The 23438-nt window shown below is 45.3% G+C and overlaps 1 protein-coding gene across 2 annotated transcripts in view; it reads right to left on the reverse strand.

Moving 5' to 3' along the window:
* Positions 1–23438, reverse strand: part of LOC308168210 (vasodilator-stimulated phosphoprotein-like) — a 48001-nt gene that overhangs the window by 5344 nt on the left and 19219 nt on the right. For both annotated transcript variants that reach the window (XM_080542714.1, XM_080542713.1), the window contains exons 2-9: positions 13268–13439; positions 6278–6458; positions 5810–5876; positions 3859–3941; positions 3489–3724; positions 3155–3273; positions 237–288; positions 45–72 (exon numbers count right to left, since the gene is read on the reverse strand). In XM_080542714.1, coding sequence (XP_080398840.1) covers positions 45–72; positions 237–288; positions 3155–3273; positions 3489–3724; positions 3859–3941; positions 5810–5876; positions 6278–6458; positions 13268–13439 — 938 coding nt within the window. The remainder of the gene's footprint in view (positions 1–44; positions 73–236; positions 289–3154; positions 3274–3488; positions 3725–3858; positions 3942–5809; positions 5877–6277; positions 6459–13267; positions 13440–23438) is intronic.

Genomic DNA, 23438 nt, shown 5'->3' on the forward strand with positions numbered 1-23438 from the left:
ACACACACACACACACACACACACAACACACACACACAGCTCACCACTTTGGACTTGAGATTCTGAGTCATCCTGTACAAAGAAAAGAAGCAAAGTTAGACTTGAGTTTGTTCCTCTGAAATCCCTCATTCACCTTAAAAGCTCCCTATTAGTTTTCTGATCCTCCATGACTACCTGGCTATCGGGTAATTAGAGGTACACACATGCAACTGACTAATAATAAACCAAATACTTACATTATCTTCCGTCTTAGCCGCTGGCTTCTCAACCTTATCAGTTACTTTTCTCCTGAGGAGGACAGAAAGATGATATAAGAATAAACATTTGACTGTTTAGAACAGGGGTCACCAACCTTTTTGAAACTGAGAGCTACTTCATGGGTACTGAGTCATACGAAGGGCTACCAGTTTGATACGCTCTTCTGAAATAACACATTTGCTCAGTTTGCCTTTAGTTATATATTATTAATAATGATTAATGATACTCATCTATGTGAAGACACTGATCACGTTAATGATTTCTCACAATAATTCTCAAAAATGACAACAAGGTGGGAAACAGATATCAATATTCAGCACTTTATCTCTATTAATCTCAGTAATTGTTACATTTTCAGATGATCACTTATGTTTCAAAAAGTTATCAATTATGTAATGTTAAAGAAAAATCAACTTACATATTTTTAAATACATCTTGTCACATTTTGAACTAATGACCAAATCTGCTGCATTTTTAACTAATTATAACTGTTACATGTCATGAACACACTTTTAAATTGAACACAATTCTTCAATATTTTAATTACACTTTGCCATGGCACTGCCATGTTGCCACTGACAACATCTGGTATCTGTTTCTTTGTTAGTGGGAAGACTGGCATTGCATGCTGTTCACCAGTATATTGTAATCTGGTGTGTAACTTGACACTGCAACTGTAAGTGAGTCTTTCAGATGTGCATCAGTGAGGCGTGTTCTGTGTTTGTTCTTGATGAAGTTCATGTCAGAAAACGCTGATTCACAGAGATAGGTTGAACCAAACAGGCTGGCAACCTTCATAGCTGCTGTGCATACACCACTGTACTTCTCTGTATCAACAAGGCACCAAAAGTTTGGTGCAGCCTGGTGGGCTTTGAGGTGGAGGTCATTTTGCAATGTTATGATTTCAATCTCCACTTGTCCAGCATCCAAGTTGAACGTTGCACTTAGTTGCTCAGCACAGCATGTTGTGTCCACATTCATGAAAGGATTGGAAATGAATGACACACATGGCTCAAGCTGATGAAGGTCACAAAACCTATTCTCAAACTCTTGCCCAAGTCTGTTTGACTTCACAGTACTTTTCTGCAACTTTGTCAAATGTCTCAGATGCAGAAGCATTGTCTTTCAGCACCGACTGCACAGAGGGAAAGTGCAGCACCTTCTTTCTCTGTATATCCACAGAAAAAACTGGCTTTAAATGCATTTAAAGCACTTATCATAACAACAACAGTCTTACCTTTGCCTTGCAGCTCGCAGTTCAAGTTGTTTAGTTTCCCAGTAATGTCTGTCAAAAATGCAAGGTCAAGTGTCCACTCTGTGTCCTCTAGCAGTGAGACATCTTCGCCTTTGGACTGCATGAACGCTTTGATTTCACCCAAAAGTGACAAAAAACGACGTAAAACTCGTCCTCTGCTGAGCCATCGGATTTCTGTGTGTAGCAGCAGGTCACCATATTCAGCTGACATCTCCTCCAATAGCACCTTGAAAATCCTGCGCTGCTTTGCTTTGGAACGGATGTTGTTTATGATTTTCACAACGGGAGTCATCACGTGCTCAAAGCCGATCACTTTTGCACATAACGCCTGCTGGTGAATAATGCAGTGGTAATGCAGAAATGTTGGGAAGTCTGGGTCACCTTTACAGTGAGCGATGAAACCTGTATGTCGGCCGATCATAGCAGGAGCCCCGTCTGTAGTCACCGCTACCAGCTTTTCCAACGGTATCTTTTTCTGCACGAAAAACTCCTTCACCGTGTTATAAATGTCAACTCCCCTCGTAGTTGTCTTTAAGGGCAGTAGTGTCAGGAGTTCTTCTCTTGTGGAGAAATCTTAAAACACCATCCGGATGAAAACCGACAGCTGCGCTGTACTGCTGCTGTCCACGGACTCGTCGCACTGGATGCTAAACCAGCTGCACTTAGCCAGATCCTGGTCCAGCTGATCGGCCAAGTTACCAGACATAGCTGACACTCGTCTAGCCATCGTAGATGCCCCCAGTTGGACGTCGGAGAGAGCGGAGATTAGATCGGTTACATTTTTCTCATCGTTTAGTACAGTGTTAGCAATTATAAGCATTGCTTCTTTGACAACTTCTCCGTCTGAAAATGCCTTCTTCTTCTTGATCAGAAAATGTGTAGCTCTAAACGAGGCTTCGGTTGCTTTTTGTGACTTTTTCGCCGGCCTCGTGAAAAAAGATTGTTGCTTACCCAAAGCTGCCTTTAGGTCGCGGGCTTTTTCTGCCCGTAGTGCGGTCCCTGGTGGGTAGTTAGCATGGTAGCTTTTGTGACAGGTAGTGAAGTGTCTCTCCACATTGTGCCGCTTTGCCGTGGCCACAGTCGCCCCACAAATGAGACACACGCAGGTTTCTTTCACAGTCGTAAAAAAGAACTCCTCCTCCCAATCGTTGTGAAAGTGATACGTTTTCATTATTTTTTCTGCCATGTTTTTGGGGTACTAAACTGCATTAAGCGCCCACCTTCGCTGCGCCCGCCAACTTACTCTCCACTTGTCGCGCACAATACTGACGTTAGAACTAGAGTAGGTCAGAGTTCACCTATCTAAACTTATGTATAATAAACATATTTTTAAGATATTGTCATTTTTAAATCTATATGAATGCAAGTGTGATTAAAAAAGAATAGCAACAGAATCAAATATATATAAATTATAGATTTATTATTTATTTTTTTCCATTTTTTTCATTTTAGACGCAGCTCACTAGACGCTATTTTTAGAACAGGCCTGCGGGCGACTCAAGTGGTCTTTGGGGGCGACCTGGTGCCCGCGGGCACCGTGTTGGTGACCCCTGGTTTAGAACAACTAGAGCTAGAGGGATCAACATTCAGGGCTTAAGGCAATATTCATGCTTTAAGAGAGCCATGGTCCCTGCCACCCACCTTCGTGCCAGGATGGCACTCATCTCTCCCATCAAGCCGCCTCCTCCTCCTCCTCCACCACTACCACTGCTACTACCACTGCTAGCCTTGGCAGCTGGGGCTGCAGCACCACTGTCATCCTGCAGAGGTCAGTAGATAAACATCAGAAAAAAGGAGTTACGAACACATCAAACTATCTGGGCACACCTTCAGCAATCCAGTAAATGTTTGAATTCTTGGTATGGCTGAGCATACTAAATCATTGGCATTTAAGTCTACACAACTTCAGATATCAGATGCCAATGTAAACGTAGACTTGTAGAGGATATATAGCTCCTCCTCCTTGTTCTCTCACCTTGGCCACTTTGCGGAGCTTGGCCGCAGCCAAAGCTGCTGCCAGGCCTCCGCCTAGCCCCCCGCCGCTGTCTCCTCCAGAGGAGGGCAGCGGTGGGGCCGGGGGTGGGCCTGAGCCAGGGGGTGGGCCTGAGGGAGGGGGTCCCGGAGGAGGAGGGGGGCCGGGGGGTGGAGGAGGGCCTGGGGGTGCTGGGGGACCTCCAGGGGCCATCGGAGGAGGGGCCGGGGGAACGGGAACTAAACAAGAAAGTCATAGACACTGTGACAGACTACTCCTTATCTTTTCACTGTACATTTCATAGTGTCATTTTGCCCCCCCAAAATGATATGCATTTATTGTGAGCCAGTGTAGTTCAGTTAACTAAGGCTACCTGCTGCAGCTTGTCTCTCCCTCTCCTGCTGCTCTCTCTCCTGGCGCTCTCTCTCCTGCTGCTCCATCTTCTGCTGCTCTAGTCTGGAGGGACAACCACAGACACATACAATCAAACAGACACATGAAAGCATGCCCATAAACAATTACTGGATCGAGATTAGTATACAAAACATTCAATGTTTTATTGGCTGAAGGTATGAATGAGATGGCAGCACTTGAAAAGGAGTGGCAGAAGCATGTCAGAAGACGCCGTAGCCCATGAAGGACAAGACTCCTCCTACTAAGGACAAGACTCCTCCTACTAAGGACAAGACTCCTCCTACTAAGGACGACTTTGTTCATCTAATCAACAACCTCCTTGCCCAAACAATTCTAGATATACTGTTTAATTGTGACAGGTGGCATTTTGAAGTGTCAAAATCAAAACCACATTTTGTGATTAGATTCTGCTGACAAGGCGGCCATACCCAGTGTATCGGTAGGCATGTCACAGCTTCTGATTAGCCGAGCACTGGAATTAAAGTCCACATCTGGTCAAAACAGCTTAATTCGGGCCACGGCAGCCCCTCTTCCCTCCCCCAACACATCTGTTACCCACAGGAGCTGTTCCTTGGCAGCATACTATATACACTATATGGACAAAAGTATGTGGACACAATTATCGTCTGGGGCTGTTTTCATGGTTTGGGCTAGGCCCCTTAGTTCCAGTGAAGGGAAATCTTACTACAGCATACAATGGGATTCTAGAGAATTGTATGCTTCCAACTTTGTGGCAACAGTTTGGGGAAGGCCCTTTCCAGTTTCAGCATGACAATGGCCCCATACACAAAGTGAGGTCCATAATGACATGATTTGCCAAGTTTGGCCTGGGAGAACTTGACTGGCCTGCACACAGAGCTCTGACCTCAACCCCATCGAACACCTTTGGGATGAATTGGAACGCCGACTGGGAGCCAGTCCTTCTCGCCCAACATCAGTGCCTGACCTCATTAATGCTCTTGTGGCTGAATGGGAGCAAATCCCCACAACCATATTCTAAAATCTAGTAGAAAGTCTTCCCAGAAGAGTGGAAGCTGTTATAGTAGCAAAGGTGGGACCAACTCCATATTAATGCCCATGGTTTTGGAATGAGAAGTTCAACAAGCACCTATCAGTGTAATGTTCAGGTGTCCCAATACTTTTGTCCATGTATATATGTGACATGAAGGATGGACAAAATGTTCAATGCTACATGATACCTTTCTATAAACATTCTGTCCAACTGGATGAACCCCATATCAATGACCATGAGTGGCGCCAATTGACAGACAACCTCGCCAACCTATGCCAAAGCCTATTCAGTTGTGTCACATTTTGCCCGTTAGAGTAAATGAGGATAGGGTTAAAGCCAGGCATATTTGGGGCAAATGGTGGGTCCAGAATGACTAGGGAGGGAGGGATTTACTTGTCAGAGGCGTTGACCCTCTTCGGCTTTTTAACCTCTGACCTTAAGAGACAGGCTGAGGGCTAAGCAGCCTGACGCTAATCCTGTCAAATCCTCTCAGCGTGCAAATGTGGTTATGCAGCACTGTGCCAACAGGACCGTGTTTATACAGAGCCATCGTCTTCAGTTGATCATTGAGTGTTCATCCCAAATGACAATGCAATGGGGAAGTAACTTTCACTCAGTTAGCCGTTTGAACCATCTGTGAAATCTACTGGAGGCACTAAATAGGCATACCTGTTGTTCCCACCCCCAATCTATTTACTGGCACTAAAACAGAATGATTAACTTGACCGCAGAGTGGAATTGTATATAGAGGTAAATTAGCAAAAATCAAGATAAAGTGCTGGGTTTCCTGACACAGATTAAACCTTTAGTCAAAGAGTGTGATTTAGCCTACATCAGGGAAACCACCATCCCAAATGTGTACTCTCCCCTCCCCACCATGGGTTCCCACTCTTGGTACCTTCGCTGCTGCTCCAGCTCCTCTGGGGATGGCCCGTTTGACACTGGTCGGGGGAGGGTAGCGTACCCTGGAGAAAGAGGGGAAGTAACCTGGCTTAGCATGACTCTGAGGAGGAGAGCTGCGAGAGTACTCATGTTCCCACACCTGAACCTCCACGGAGGTCATACTTTTATTATCCTCCTTTGTTTTTATCTTCTTGTTTGTTTGTTTTGTTTTTTTAAATCATCTCCGTATGTTTTTATTTATTCTTCTTGTAAAGTCATTGTGGTTGGGTATGTTTGTGTATAAAATGTGTTCAATAAAGTCTGATTGATTCATTGATTGATTGTTCATGGCATGCTGCTGGAATGTCTGTTAAGGCAGCATGTACTTTGACAGCCATGTACATTTAATACTGACAGTCCTGTCTCCTGACACACACACACACACACACACACACACACACACACACACACATTTTAACAGTACCTGCGTCTGCCAAGGAGTTGAGCACCTCTAGAGCGTGCGTCATGCCATTGGCGAACAAGGTGGCGTCCTCCTTACTGCCGAAGTTAAGCCCCCAAACCTGCCTCGCGTCCCGCCACTGGTGGAAGTTGGGTGTGGCTTGGTTATACTTCAAACCCTTCACGATTGGACAGTTAATCACCACCTGTTAAACAACAATTGCACTACCCAGTTAAATCACCAAGACAAGAAACGTCCATACCAAAGTACACCAAGTAAATAGTCTGTAATATTGAAAATGAACAGAATCTTTCAGACAGGTTGGTAGTCAGGTTGCATAATAAACAAAGGTAGTACATTCCATAACCGCAAGCACACAGAGATACGTATTCAGACCAGCAGGTGGTGCCCGTCCTGTGAGTCGGTGGAAGAGTGCTCTGGGTTTAGAGCCGCACTGAATGTGCTGACGCGTCATTTCTCTGTTTGTTTTACAACCCCAAAAAATTCCACAGAGCAGAAGAGCGAGAGAGGAAGCCTCCCGCGCTAAAAAGAGAGGCTGGCGAGTTGAACTGAGGCACCGTAATGGTATTCCTGACCTTCAGGCCTGTCAAAACAGAGACAGGCAGGGACAGGGGACAGATATCAGGGGTACATACAGAGATAGAAGGGCTGAGGGACTGGATCCCAGAGAAAGAGAGAGCTATGGAGAGTGGGGGGGGAGGCTTCTTTAATGGTCACAACCATCTCTCAGGAAAGATCCACTTTAAGGCACGTCTCTTGGGAACACTTGTGTGACTGAGTGGGACAGAGAGGGCTGGAGAGGATGGGGAAGAGATGAAGGAAGATGGGTTAGTGAGATAGTAGTGAGATAGCAGTGAGAGTGTCTTGTTTAGGGATGGGGTAGTGAGATAGCCGTGAGAGTGTCTTGTTTAGGGATGGGGTAGTGAGATAGCAGTGAGAGTGTCTTGTTTAGGGATGGGGAATTGATAAGATGTCATTGATACCGATTCCATTATCGATTCTTGCTTGGATTCATATTCGATTCTTTATCGATTTCTGATAAAAAAATTCTGTGTGGAAAAAAAGTAGGTAACGCCTACACAGGGTTTCAGCGTCAACGCAGCTGTTTTATTATCTCGAGTCTGTGAACACAGTGTATAATATCTGAACGTAACATTTGTACATATAAATTAGGGGTGCATTAATAAATGTGTATGAATATTTAATACTTGAGTAGTTATTGTTATTATTATTATTTATTTATGACTATTTAATACGCTCTGGAAATCTGTTCTGGTCTATTTAATACGCTCTGGAAATCTGTTCTTCAACGTCAATCAGAGAACACAGGTACACTTTGACCACCTTGTACTGTATTGTTGTTTTGTTTGTATTGTGGACTATGTTGTTGTGTGTGATACTACAGAGAGAGACGAGGCTGAAGAATTTCATTGTATTACAGTTTTTCTCAATTGCTAAAACACATTTCCCAAAACTTTCCTCCATTTTCCCAAAACTCTAAACACAACACACTTTTCTAAAGCTACATAAACAAAACCACACCTTCTCTCTTCAAAACTCATCCCCCTGTCACCCCCCACAGCCCCCGACCCTCTCCTCCCCTCTCCAATGTACCGCACCCCTGGCAACAGTAGCCCCCACTCCCCCTGACACCCCAGCAGCACCCCAACAGCAACTGCCTCCCCTTACCAACACCAGGAGCCAGGGAGCATGCTTCACACCTGGAGACACCGGTACTCACAGCTTTATAACATCTGAGCAGGTGAGAAGGCAGCTTTCCAGGGTGAATGTGAACAAGTCCAGAGGTCCAGACAACATCAACCCCAGGGTTCTGAAGGTGTGTGCTGGAGAGCTGGCGGACACATTCCAACATCTCTTCAGTCTATCTCTAAGACTGAGGAGGGTGCCACAGCTCTGGAAGACCTCTTGCATCGTCCCAGTGCCAAAGAAGGGACGGCCCAGCACCCCAAACGACTACAGACCTGTCGCCCTGACACCACAGGTCATGAAGATCCTGGAGAGGCTAGTGCTGCAACACCTTAAGCCCCAGGTGAAGGACTTCCTGGACCCCCGGCAGTTTGCATACCAGGAGAGCATGGGGGTGGAGGACGCCATCATTTACATGCTGCACAGGGCCTACACTCACCTGGAGAGGCCACAGAGCATGGTGAGGACCATGTTCTTCGACTTCTCCAGTGCATTTAACACTATCAAGCCATCACTGCTGGCTGACAAACTAGCAGTGATGTGTGTGGAGGACTCCCTGACGGCTTGGATCCACAACTACCTCACAGACAGGCGTCAGTATGTGAGACTGCAGGGCTGTCAGTCTGAGGTGGTGGTGTGCAACACCGGTGCCCCCCAGGGAACTGTTCTGTCACCCTTTCTCTTCACCCTCTATACCTCCGACTTCCAGTTTAGCTCCGACCAGTGCCACCTGCAGAAGTTTTCGGATGACTCCTCTATCGTCGGTTACATCACAGACGACAGGGATGAGGAGTACAGGGCCCTGGTGGAGAGCTTCGTGCAGTGGTGCGACACCAACTACCTTTTGCTTAACACCAGCAAAACAAAGGAGTTGGTGGTGGATTTTAGGAGGAAGAGAAGGACCCCAGCCCCCATCACCATCAAGGGGGTGGAAGTCGAGAGGGTGGACTCCTACAGGTACCTGGGAGTACAAATTAATAACAAACTGGACTGGACTGACAACACCGAGGCTCTTCTCAGGAAAGGGCAGAGCAGACTGTTTTTCCTGAGAAGGCTGAGGTCTTTCGGTGTCTGCAACAAGCTGCTGCAAATGTTTTACCAGTCGGTGGTTGCCAGCGTTCTGTTCTTCGCCGTGGCCTGCTGGGGTGGAAACATCTGTGCCAGGGATGCTGCGAAGCTAAACAAACTGGTGAAGAAGGCCAGCTCTGTGGTGGGGACCGGGCTGGACAGCCTAGAGGTGGTGGCAGAACAGAGGATGGGGAAAAAACTGGCGGCCATGCTGGCCAATCCCTCCCACCCGATGTACTGCGAGCTGGCAGGGATGAGGAGCAAGTTCAGCCACAGATTTGTTCTCCCCCGTCAAAGTACAAAAAGATTTGGACAGTCCTTTATTCCAGCTGCACTCCGACTCTACAACCAGGCCCTGCAGGGTGGGGGAGACCTGGAGATGGAACTTTTGGAACTTTTTACTTATTGAGCCTGCACTGTTTTATGTTTTTTATTGAATGTTTTTCTGTTTTCTGTACTGAATGTTTTCTGCCCTAACTGAGCTGTTTGACAACAAAATTTCCCCATTGGGGACAATAAAGGTTTTCAATCAATCAATCAATCAAACTTTCACACCAAAACAGCTGCTCAAAGCCTGCAAAAATGTAAACACTATATGCATCATTACAGACTACAACAAAACAACTGAAAACACAATGTTCAGTGTGTGAGAATGTTCTTTTTTTTCACAACTGCCAAAGCACATTTTTAGAAACCTTACAGTATCTGTTCTCAGAATATATCACTGTAGAGTATTGGGCATTCATAGATTTGTGTGTTTCATATGAACAGTATGTAAATCTACAGAAAATACAGTATGTATGTTACGGTACATGTGGGAATACGGTACATGTGGGAAAACTAGGGTTAGGGTTAGGTGCTAGGGTGACTTGGTACATTACTGTAACTGTGAACATTCTAAATCTGCTACTGCGACACTTTAATGAATGCGCAACAAGTATTATGTGCAATATGATAACCCATGTTTACATAAGGTTCAGATATAGGAAAAAGTTAGGATATTTATAGCATAGCATAGTGTACAGCACAGTGTTTTATTGTATAGTAGATAGTGTACATTTTATTATTATTATTACATCTTATTTTTGTCAACCAGCTCTTTTTCTCTTTTTTGTTTTACCCTTGGCTCTCTTGTTTTTAGGAGGGGAGCCCCCCCCCCTCCTAAATTTCGTTGTACGGTACCTGTACTGTATTACAGTAATGACAATAAAGACCATTCATTCATTAACATGCTGGCATGTCTAACCATAATCCTAACCTTAAACCTAACCCTAACCCTACCCCTAATCCTAACCCTAACCTTAACCGTAGCACCCTAGCACCTAACCCTAGTTTTCCCACATGTACCGTATTCCCACATGTACCGTAACATGTACACTACTGTACTGTATCACAACTCAATGCAAACACTACAGAGGATCCATTACACACAACAATACTCACTGAAAACAATGTTCAGGGTGTGATGTTTATTTATTTATTTATGGAACTATACCACACACACACACACACACACACACACACACACCACAATCATTTGCAACAAGTGTCTTACATTTTGAGTCGTTATGTTTAATGAACGAAGCCAGGTGTGTTCATTGTGTTCAAATGTTGCTGACTGTGGCAAGCATTTTGCATCACATGAGCTTTAATTTGAGAATTTGAGCCGAGTTTTTTGCAACTTGTGTTTTAGCAAGACAAAATGTGTTTAGATTTATGAGAAAAGGAGGATTGTGTTTTGTGAATTGTGTCTTCATGTGAAATGTGTTTATGGTTTTGGCAAATGGGGGCTAGTTTTGATAAATGTGTTTAGAGAACTGGTCATTTGGTTTAGAGAATTGGCTTTTGTGTTTTAGCAATTGGGAAAAACTGTAATACATGACAATAAACTTGAACTTGAACTAGTGAAAACCTGACAATGTTTGAACACAATGCTTAGTTTACATATAATAATAACAACAGGAACAAAATGTGTTCTTGAACATTAGGGCAAAAATGATTTACGCTATGGGCAGACATAATCACATATATTGCAATTACTAGCTATAACGGCACGTCTATAATGGCACGGTAGCTATAACGTGCAACACACAACTTTGACTAGCTTTGTGATCATTATTTCATAAGCCGATAGCTAGCTATAATGGTCAGCTTGTGCTGCGTCAGCGTTACATCTGTGGTTTGAGGAATGATAATATATATATATATATATATATATGATAATATAGTGAATGATAATATATATATATGATAATATAGTGAAAGATAATATAGTGAATGATAATATATATATGATAATATAGTGAATGATAATACAGTGAATGATAATATGATAATATAGTGAATGATAATATATATATGATAATATAGTGAATGATAATATAGTGAATGATAATATAGTGATAATATAGTGCTCCCAGAGCACAGTGCTCTGAATTTTCGAATGGGGACGCTCTGAACGCTCTGAATTTCCCAACGCCCAGAGAGACAAAGGTGCATTCAGAGAGACACAGCTGCGTTCAGAGAGACACAGGTGCATTCAGAGAGACACAGCTGCATTCAGAGACACAGCTGCGTTCAGAGAGACACAGGTGCATTCAGAGAGACACAGGTGCGTTCAGAGAGACACAGGTGCATTCAGAGAGACACAGGTGCATTCAGAGAGACACAGGTGCATTCAGAGAAACACAGCTGCATTCAGAGAGACACAGGTGCATTCAGAGAGACACAGCTGCATTCAGAGAGACACAGCTGCATTCAGAGAGACACAGGTGCATTCAGAGAGACACAGCTGCATTCAGAGAGACACAGGTGCATTCAGAGAGACACAGGTGCATTCAGAGAGAGACAGCTGCATTCAGAGAGACACAGGTGCATTCAGAGAGACACAGGTGCATTCAGAGAGACACAGGTGCATTCAGAGAGAGACAGCTGCATTCAGAGAGACACAGGTGCATTCAGAGAGACACAGGTGCATTCAGAGAGACACAGCTGCGTTCAGAGAGAGACAGCTGCATTCAGAGAGACACAGGTGCATTCAGAGAGACACAGGTGCATTCAGAGAGACACAGCTGCGTTCAGAGAGACACAGCTGCATTCAGAGAGACACAGGCGCATTCAGAGAGACACAGGTGCATTCAGAGAGAAACAGCTGCATTCAGAGAGACACAGGTGCATTCAGAGAGACACAGGTGCATTCAGAGAGACACAGGTGCATTCATAGAGACACAGCTGCATTCAGAGAGACACAGGTGCATTCAGAGAGACACAGCTGCATTCAGAGAGACACAGGTGCATTCAGAGAGACACAGGTGCATTCAGAGAGACAGCTGCATTCAGAGAGACACAGGTGCATTCAGAGAGACACAGGTGCATTCAGAGAGAGACAGCTGCGTTCAGAGAGACACAGGTGCATTCAGAGTGACACAGCTGCGTTCAGAGAGACACAGGTGCATTCAGAGAGACACAGCTGCATTCAGAGAGACACAGCTGCATTCAGAGAGACACAGGGTGCATTCAGAGAGACACAGCTTCGGAGACATGAAGCCACGCTTCGGACCTCTTCATCCTAGACTCCACCATTATGACTTCTTGTTGCACGTTTCAGAGTTTGACGTCATCGTGTTGCACAAGCTTTTGCGACCCTGCTGGCCCAGATAGATGCCTATGGACTGGGTTGCCAGATGGGATTGACAATTTCCAGCCTAACCACAGTCTAAAAACACTAAATCCACCAAAAACCAGCCCATCTGGCAACCCTGTCTACGAAGCATACGGCTCTCACCCAGCACAGAGAACCTGGGTTAGGGCACATGTGCAAGTGTCACTATGGAGGCTAACGAGCATTGGTCAGGTGCAGTTCCAGTTGGTCCTAGGGTGAGAGAGGGGTGTTATACTGTCCAGCTGTCAGTCTTGTTGCTACTAGACGTGCACAGTTGGGATCCAGTGTCTGTTGATGACGTAACATTTCCTACACATGAATAAACACATACTCACATACAATAGCTGAGCATGCATGCATGTACACAATATAGGTATATGGTATAAACAAATGCTTAAAAGACACATAGTGTACAGCACGTTTAAGTGTCTCGTGCTGACCTAGAAAGACATATGCGCGCGCGCGCACACACACACACACACACACACATATACACACACACACACACACACACACACACACACACACACACACACACACACACACACACACCACACCTGCTGATCTGTCTGCATCTTGCGGCCCACCACTCTGAAGGCGTTGGTGGAGGGGTTGTGGTAGATCTGGACCCTGCTGAAGGTCTGGGCTCCTGTGCCCGCGGGGAGCCACTTCTTATTGCCGTCGTCATAGATCATCACTGTGGCCCGAGCCTGGCAGATACTCGACTCACTGACAGAGAGGGACAGAGGAACACAGTGTTACTGGACTCTTCATCATTAACATTGGTTACATTAACATTTCCTTTGTGTTGTTGTGTGTGTGCGAGCGAGCGAGCGAGTGAGTGAGTGAGTGAGTGAGTGAGTGAGTGAGTGTGTGGGAGAGAAAGAGAGAGAGAGAGAGAGAGAGAGAGAGAGAGAGAGAGAGAGAGAGAGAGAGAGAGAGAGAGAGAGAAGAAGGAGAAGAAATAAGGGTGGAGATGAGATAAGGAGAGAAAAAATAAAGATAGCAAAACAATAGAGGAGAGAGAGGCGAAACAAGGAACAGTTGATGACTGGCAGGGCAGTAGGGAGGAGAAGGGCTCAGGGAGGTTAGCAGGGGGGTGAAGAGAGAAGAGAGGGGCGGAAAAATAATCACAAAAATGAGTCACATCACACACTGCCATAAATAAGATACGCCTGAGAGGGGAGAGGGGAGGCCGTCATACAGGCTGAGAGGGGAGGCCGTCATACAGGCTGAGAGGGGAGGCCGTCATACAGGCTGAGAGGGGAGGCCGTCCATACAGGCTGAGAGGGGAGGCCGTCATACAGGCTGAGAGGGGAGGCCGTCCATACAGGCTGAGAGGGGAGGCCGTCCACACAGGCTGACAACCTTCCCTGAGAGGGGAGGCCGTCCATACAGGCTGACAACACTGTGGTTCTCAATGGACCCGAGCGCTGATGTAGGGCAGCTCAATAACACCCCCAGAATGAAGGACAGCAGCAGGTACTGAGTGGCGTGTCTGCAGCACAACCCACAGACTGAAGTGTGTAGTTAGTCTAAAGATTAGGTCGTCTCTTGGCATGAGAATGGATTCATGATGCATTCGCCAGATATGAATGTGAATATGTGTTCACTTGCAATACGAGCGCGAGTGTAAATAAGAATGAATGACAGGAGGCAGAGAGAGAGAGAGAGAGAGAGAGAGAGAGAGAGAGAGAGAGAGAGAGAGAGAGAGAGAGAGAGAGAGAGAGAGAGAGAAAATAATAGGAATGTTGTCATTTGTTCATTTCATGAGGAGAGGAGAGATTGGTCTGATCTTAAACAAGATGGGCGGTGAACAACAATGGAGGCTGACAAAGACAGGAAGCTGTGTCGTGTTTCAGCCTCTGGAGCCTTCTACCTGCACGGCATCAACATCTCCTCCTACCTATACTGACAGACAGACAGACAGACAGACAGACAGACAGACAGACAGACAGACACACAGACAGAGAGACAGACAGACACACAGACAGAGAGACAGACAGACAGACACAGACAGAGAGACAGACAGACAGACAGACAGACACACACACACGCACACGCACACCAGAGATTTGCACACACACACACACACACACACACACACACACCAGAGATTTGCACACACACACACACACACCAGAGATTTGCATTAAGTCAACTGAGAAACAAAACAGATCCTGTAGAACAAACAAAAAGTGACTGGATTGGAAAAGTAGCCCCTTAGGGAAATAGGACTGCTCTGCTCTGTGGCACCGCTACCCCATATCTGACGGAGAAACAACGTACACGTTCAAAGAGACGCGTGTTCTGTGAATACCAACAACAATATATAGAACTGTGGTGTTGTGCTGTGTGTATGGTGGCATTGACAGGTGTGTTGGCAGGATGACACAGACACAGATGCTGAGTGCCACCCTCCCGCTCTGCCTCAACAAACATGATCCCAGTCAGGTTAGAGAGAACAAAGAAAGAGAGATGAGGCAAGAAAGAGAGAAAAAGAGAAATATGTAGCAAGCTGTCAGTCTAATGTCTCTCTTTTTCCTCTTCCATCCTCTCCCATCTCTTCTCCTACTCCTCTCTCTTCTCCTCCTCCTCTCTCTTCTCCTCCTCCTCTCTCTTCTCCTCTTCTCTCTTCTCCTCCCACCTCTTCTCCTACTCTTCTCTCTTCTCCTCCTCCTCTCTCTTCTCCTCCTCTCTTCTCCTCCTCCTCCTCTCTCTTCTCCTACTCCTCTCTCTTCTCCTCCTCCTCTCTCTTCTCCTCCTCTCTTCTCTCTTCTCCTCTCTCCTCTCCTACTCTTCTCTCCTCTCCTACTCCTCTCTTCTCCTCCTCTCTCCTCTCCTCCTCCTCTCTCTTCTCCTCCTCCTCTCTCTTCTCCTCCTCTCTTCTCCTACTCCTCCTCCTCTCTTCTCCTACTCCTCCTCTCTCTTCTTCTCCTCCTCTCTCTTCTCCTCTCTCTTCTCCTACTCCTCCTCTCTCTTCTCCTCCTCCTCTCTCTTCTCCTCCTCCTCTCTCCTCTCCTCCTCCTCTCTCTTCTCCTCCTCCTCTCTCTTCTCCTCCTCCTGTCTCCTCTCCTACTCCTCTCTCTTCTCTTACTCCTCTCTCCTCTCCTACTCCTCTCCTACTCCTCTCTCCTCTCTTACTCCTCTCTCCTCTCCTACTCCTCTCTCCTCTCCTACTCCTCTCTCTTCTCTTACTCCTCTCTCCTCTCCTACTCCTCTCCTACTCCTCTCTCTTCTCCTCCTCCTCTCTCTTCTCCTCTCTTCTCCTACTCTCCTCTCTTCTCCTACTCCTCTCTCCTCTCCTACTCCTCTCTCCTCTCCTACTCCTCTCTCCTCTCCTACTCCTCTCTCCTCTCCTACTCCTCTCTCCTCTCCTCCTCCTCTCTCTTCTCCTCCTCCTCTCTCCTCTCCTCCTCCTCTCTCCTCTCCTACTCCTCTCCTACTCCTCTCTCCTCTCCTACTCCTCTCTCCTCTCCTACTCCTCTCTCCTCTCCTACTCCTCTCTCCTCTCCTCCTCCTCTCTCCTCTCCTACTCCTCTCTCCTCTCCTACTCCTCTCTCCTCTCCTACTCCTCTCCTACTCCTCTCTCCTCTCCTCCTCCTCTCTCTTCTCCTCCTCCTCTCTCCTCTCCTCCTCCTCTCTCCTCTCCTACTCCTCTCCTACTCCTCTCTCCTCTCCTACTCCTCTCCTACTCCTCCTCCTCTCCTACTCCTCTCCTACTCCTCTCTCCTCTCCTACTCCTCTCTCTTCTCCTCCTCCTCTCTCCTCTCCTCCTCCTCTCTCCTCTCCTACTCCTCTCCTACTCCTCTCTCCTCTCCTACTCCTCTCTCCTCTCCTACTCCTCTCCTACTCCTCTCTCCTCTCCTACTCCTCTCCTACTCCTCTCTCCTCTCCTACTCCTCTCTCCTCTCCTACTCCTCTCTCCTCTCCTACTCCTCTCCTACTCCTCTCTCCTCTCCTCCTCCTCTCTCTTCTCCTCCTCTCTCCTCTCCTACTCCTCTCTCTCCGTCTGTCCAGCCTGATAGAATCTCCCACTTCCAGTGACACAGCACTGTATGACCACAGCCAACATCCTCCTCTACTACTTAGGCAATGCCTAATAAGGGCTGGCTGAGCCTGATGCAGTAAGCGCACAAACACTCATGCTCATACTCTCCTACAAACACAGACACAATCATACCTAAACACCCACCCACCCGTCACACGCACACCATACCATACGCACATTATTAACCCTATGTAAGTGTACTGACCCAGATGTTTGTTAGCTAAGGTTGGTGAGAAAAGAAGGAAAGATTACAGAAATAAATGAAGCGGAGGGATGACAGGGCAATGGAGTGGAGAAATTAGAGCTAGAATGAAAGGCACTAGTACTACTAATGTTTCAAATTGTTATCTGAACTTTTCTCCCGTGGGTTTCTAGTGAACAGGACCGTGGTGTGGAGGAGTGTGGAGTTAATGGTTACTGGGAAAGGACAGCGAACGGGACTGGGAAATAAACACATTTTCAACGGAGAGAAAGCTTGGGATCAGGAGGAAGACAGTGAATTTGTGAATTATTGATATACTCAGACATTGAGACTCCTATGTAAAAGCAGGCCACATGTATGCTATACTAGCAACCCTGTACAATCGGAATGGGAGCCTATAGGGCAGTTTCCTAGTCAGTGAGGGGTTAACAGGAAGCTGCAGTGCATGGCTGGGGCACACGCTCCAAGATATGTCTGTATAAGGCTTTACTCAGAGCCTTCCCAAATGCACTGACATGTACAGTCAGGCCCAGCGTTTCTCTCCCTCCCTCTGTTTACCTGGCCCTCCCACCATGCTCTCTCACCACACAACTTCTTTTTTTCCTCCCCCCTTTTCCTGTGTCTTCATCACCCTCTCGTCTCTCGTAATCCCCCAATCCTCCTCTTCATCCATATGCTTCTACTTCTACCAGTACAATCTAACTTCTCTTTGGGTCTCAGGAAGGCCACTTCCAAACATGGTTCCAACTAATATGTTGGTCTTTTTCCCTCCACCTCATCCTTCTATCTCCGGTTCTCAGATAGGAAAGTGTGACGGTCCATCCTGTGTTGAACGGGTGTGCATGTCCAGTTAGTGCAGCTTACTAATGCCAGAAATAATGTCCAGTGCAATACAACCGATCAATTCAAGTCTTTATTTGTATCTAAATACAGTCTGGCGAAAACAACACTTGAGCCAAATGTGTTTCATCAACAAATTAATTTGAGTGAATATTCACTAATCTCATTTTCTAATTTTCAACATGTATAACGGATAGGAATATGGTGCATCACTGAATCGTGCTGATTCAACTCTTTGGTGATGGCCTCACAACTTCATGTATGATTTGAAAACTATAAAACAGATGAACATCATCCATCCATCCAGCTTCTCTTTCCTACTTAGCTCACTCCAGTGTTCACTTCACTTAAGCTCTTTAAAAACCTCAACTTTAAAACTGTGGAGCTAAAACAATACCAATACTGTAACTAACACCTCCTCCCTCTCCCAGCCTTGGTAAAAATAGAGGCCCCATTTCTACAGGGTGGATGATGATGCAGATACAGATATTACACAATCTTAAAGGCAGAGCAAAAATAACCTGGCCCAACATATACCTGTCTCCAGGCAGGCAGGCAGGCAGGGACACACACACACACACACATCCCATATACAGACTACCTACCCGTAGGCTTAAAACACATACGCAGCGTTAGCTCAGTGACGCGTGTGCGTGGCGGACCTTCTGCTGGACTTCCTGTGGCGTCTTCCCTACTGGAAGTGTTTCTCCTGCGGCTCCACTGCGGAGCTGCTGCAGCCAGCCCTGTCTCTGGACATCCAGTTTCCCCTTCGATAATGGCCGTCAATAATATAAAGTTTTCAGAGGTGGGCTTATGGAGAACTAGGCCTATCTAATTGACATTAGAAAGGGGGACATTACATATAGGCACAAGTTCAGTCTGTGGTGAATCAGAAGTGCTATGCGTTTGTCTTTCCACAATATCTTGTTTCAACTTCGAGATTTTACTTGAAAGTAAGTAGGCTCCTCTGTCATTTGTTTATAAAACTGCATGTTGATCATGAAGAAAACAGACTGTCTGGTCAACATATTATCTGTTTATTTCTTATGTAACGTAACTTTAAATAGTTTAGATTAGGCCACTCGTCTAATCGCATTTCCTCAGTAACTGGTTAAATAATTTATTGTTTTATTTTCGTTGTTTTTTTAGAGCGAGTCGTAGATAGAAGCGGAGCGATAGCACGTTACTCTGAATCCTACCAGGGTGTATGGCTGCTCTGACCCGCTAACATGGGTGTATCCTACCAGGGCGTATGGCTGCTCTAACCCGCTAACATGGGGGCCAAAATTAAACTCATGCGATTTGTTGCTGGATGTGTGTTTTGGTCGTTAAGCACAGTCACTTTACTCAATACTACCTCTTACACCGACCACCACGGAGTGCAATACTCATGACATTTCTATTCTATACCATTTTATTTTTTACTATTTGCACTGCTAAATTGTGTCCTGTCCATTTGTCTTAAGGCCAATGCACACAGCGTGCGATTTTGTTGCACGACAACATTCGATTCTCAATTCACACCAACGAAGTGCATTGGTGTGAATTGAGAATCGAATGTTGTTGTGCGACAATATCGCATCGCACGCCGTGTGCATTGTCTCATTCAAAACAATGGAATCGAATTCGGCGGTGCGACAAAATCGCACGCCGTGTGCATTGGCCTTTATTGTCTCACACAACTGGTAAAAAAAATAAAATAAGCGAATACATGTCCATACATGAATACATGTTCACGTGACGGGGAGGAGGAGTCTGTGGGGAGGAGGACAGTGTCGGCCCAATGTCTCTCATCAGTTCAACTGTGCAATGGATTGATGAGGCTTTTATTCCCTAGAGAGTTGTTCTATTCATTTAGTAAGAAAGTGAAAATATTAAATAATAATATGCCTAAATAAATAAAAATAAAAAATATTTTAAAAATATATAAATATATACATATCAAGCAGGAGATAATGGTGGCCTACTACCGCGGCGCAGTGGAGAGCATCCTCACCTACGGCATCTGCAACTGGTTCTCCAGCTGCACAACCGCGGAGAGAAATGCGCTAGAGAGTCGTGAGAACAGCCCAGAAGATCACCGGCGCCCCCCTCCCCTCTCTGGAAGAGCTGTACAACACACGCTGTCTCAGGAAGGCCTCCAAGATTTCCAGAGACCCAACCCACCCTGGGTACGAACACTTTACCCGGCTGCCCTCGAAAAGGCGGTACAGGACCATGGCCGCAAGGACAAACAGACTGAAGCACAGCTTCTACCCCAGGGCCATCCAGGCCCTGAACACAGCAAAGACCTAGGTTCTGGGCCCTGGACAGTCTGGACCGATTGATGGCAGCTGCTGGACTGAAAAAATCAGGTGTAGTGCTGAGGCACAAATATGTACATTTCTAGCCTGCAAACTGCGACACTTCAAATGAATGTGCAATATGACAACCCTAGTCGTCTATCTGTACAGTATAGTATAGTGGATAGTGTACATAGCCTTTATTTATGTAAACCTTCCCTTCTTGTGTTTTTTTTTTAGTTTTTAGTTTTTTTTTCTTTCCTAGCACCAGGGGAGCCACCCCTCCTAAATTTCGTTGTTTGGTACCTGTACTATAGCAATGACAATAAAGACCATTCATTCATTCATTCATATATATATAGCATATGCTTATATATATTTATCTGGCCCTTGGATAAATGTAATGGGTGACCCATGCTGTAGCTCAACAACGAAAACAGATATTTTCACCCTCTAACACCCCACCTTTTGAACTGCAGACCCAAATCTGTCAAACAGAAAACACCATCATGCTGATGCGACCTCTATCACAATCAAAAACAGTCCAAATGAACAGTCTAGCCCAGACCCTTTACGTACAGGTATCATGAAACACACGAAACACATGAAACACAGCCCTAGATGACACACAGCCCTAGATGAAACACAGCCCTAGATGACACACAGCCCTAGATGACACACAGCCCTAGATGACACACAGCCCTAGATGGACCAGCAGACTGCTGAGGCCCCAGATAGAGAAGTGAGGACTGAGGACCATGACTCCATGACTACTCCTTGGGCTCTCTTTTGTTGGTAACTTTCTTCCTTCTTTTCATTCTCTCCCTCTCTATTTTTCTTACTTGTGCTTGCCTCTCCTCACACAGGTCCTAGCATGCTGCTAACACATACAGCTGCAGGCTATTGCTTTCAGTCTCTCCCTGTCAGGCACACACAACATCAGGCATGCAGACTATTTGGCCATTCTTTTGCAATCTCTGTGTGTGTAACGTGTCCAACTCTCTCATTCTCAAAGGTGTCTGACTTTTTGGGGGTTCTCAGTCGGATTTAAAACAATCAGCTTTCTTTGTGTTCTGACTCATTGGGGGCCTGTGTTCCTTTGGCATTATCTAGCCAACTCTTCCTCTGGTGTCTGAGCAGAGCCTCTCCCCTTGGGAGTCTGACCACTTGAAAGGCTGAGGAGCAGAATCAGCATTCCAACCCCTGCAGCTCAAGGGGGGCATGACTGACACACTCTATGCCCTTATTTGGAACCATCAAATCAGCTCAGTGTTTAATTCCTTTTACAGGTCCAAGCATATCTTGCCTAACGGAGGCTGAGGCAGAGCCCCTTGGAAACATACATCCACCCTCAGGAGATAATAATGGTGGGAGAAGAGGAGACAAAACTCCCACTCTGCTGTTCTGACATGTACAGTAGGCGAGCTGTCCACATATTCAGACTGTATGTCATGATGAGTGTAGGAAACTGAACCCAACGTGGACAGGAGAGGGAGCGGCTTGGGGGGGATTATTGAAACAATCTCTACATCAGTAAACTGAATAAAATAAATAGGCCTATATGGATTAAGCAGGTTTAGTGTGTTCTGAATTAAGATTGCAAAACTACAGAGAGGAAGGACTATCATAGGGCTATCTAGAAACAGTTTTGAGTTCACATTAAACAGTTCATCAAAATGTGCGGTCACTGTGGTACGGTATTTATGCATGACTGTCCGTTTAACTTGAGAATGAAGCGATGGAATAAGGATCAGTGCAAATCTTGCTTTTTATGACAATAAATATTGTTTCATAACAATATTTGCTTATTTTGGCCATGCAATAGAGATGAGTTCACTAACCATTTTAGACAAATTTGATCCATATCACTAGAACCTAGAATCAACACAGGCAGTATCAAAGAGAGAGATTTGATGAAGTGATTCGGAGCATTGATTGATGAGGTGAGCATAGATTCTGTAAACAAGATTACATTCTCATCCCTAAATCACTCACAAAGATTTTCCCCATGCAGGAAAGGTTTTCAATGCTCAATCCGGACAGAAATCCTCCTTATTTAACCCACACTGATGTCTCTCACTCCTCCATTTGAATCTACTTCAGAAACTCTAACTTTTATGGTGCCTCTGTCACCGAAGCTCAAACCAGCTATAGTATCAGCCTTTATCCAGAATCGTCTCAACATCATCGAATGGCTGGAGGGAAAGTTAGGAGACATGAAATAGATATAGCTGACAATATAAAACTGTTTTATTCGAACATCATTATGCTCCATTATGGAGTGGCACTCTCCTGAACATACTGTGTGGCCATTAAAACATTCTTCTTCTTCTTCTTCTTAATGACAGCCATTGCTGACCATGCATTAAATCATTACAGCATTGCTAGCCGCAATGAGCTTTGGTTTCACTATGTCCCACTCAGACATCTCCACTCATGCTTGGTTCCCAGTAGACAGTACAGAATGTACATATGAACTAGGGATGGACGGTTTCCAATTATTGAAACCGAAAAACCGTCAGAGAGTAAAACCGCGGTTTTCTGGTTAACCGAAAAATACAGTAAAAAAATAAAAAATAAAAAATAATATGTAAAAAAAAAAAAAAAAAAGAGCGCCAATTTCAAATAATTCAGCCCTACTGCTACAATACACTCATGTCGAACACCATTAAAACACCGTAAGCACAGTCGCAACACATTTAGGCTACTTAGTTTCACAAATATAAGTGGAAAGGCAGACTTTTGTAAGCTACACCATACATGAAAACACATGAACACTTAACACACCAGCTCCGCTGATCCAGGGTGCACGCCTGCACGGAAGATCATCTCTTGGAACAGCGTCTTCATTGAATGAACTGCTTTCTCAATATCTTGGTTCTTAGACAAAGTTTCAGCTGCTGCTCAATGTATTTAAATATTTGAATACTGCTCAATAATCACTGAAATATTAGACTTAGAATTATGCAGTGAACATACTTAAAGCTTTTCATAAAAACCACATGCCGCGAGACTGACTCGTCCTGAACTGTCGTAAGTCAATCAACAAAGAATGCCCCATCAAAATAAAAGTGCCCATGGTAGAGCTGTCAAAATAGAGCTTTCAAAATAAATGTACTAATACAGATAGAGATAAATACAGAACTACCTTTGCGTCACTAAGTGACCGCGTATCTTCTGAGACATGCGTTCTGTCATCACTTTCAGTAGCGCCTTCACACACAGTGGCGCTGTGCACAAACACTCTTGATCCGTATAGCTCTTGTTTTATTATATTGTGGTTTAGTAAATACTGCACTTGGAGTTACATTCAATGCATGATTTGTGCTATAGAACATAAATAAAGTTTGATT

This window comes from Nansenia antarctica (assembly GCF_963989245.1).
Source record: "Nansenia antarctica genome assembly, chromosome: 12".
In the NCBI taxonomy this organism is placed as follows: domain Eukaryota; kingdom Metazoa; phylum Chordata; class Actinopteri; order Argentiniformes; family Microstomatidae; genus Nansenia; species Nansenia antarctica.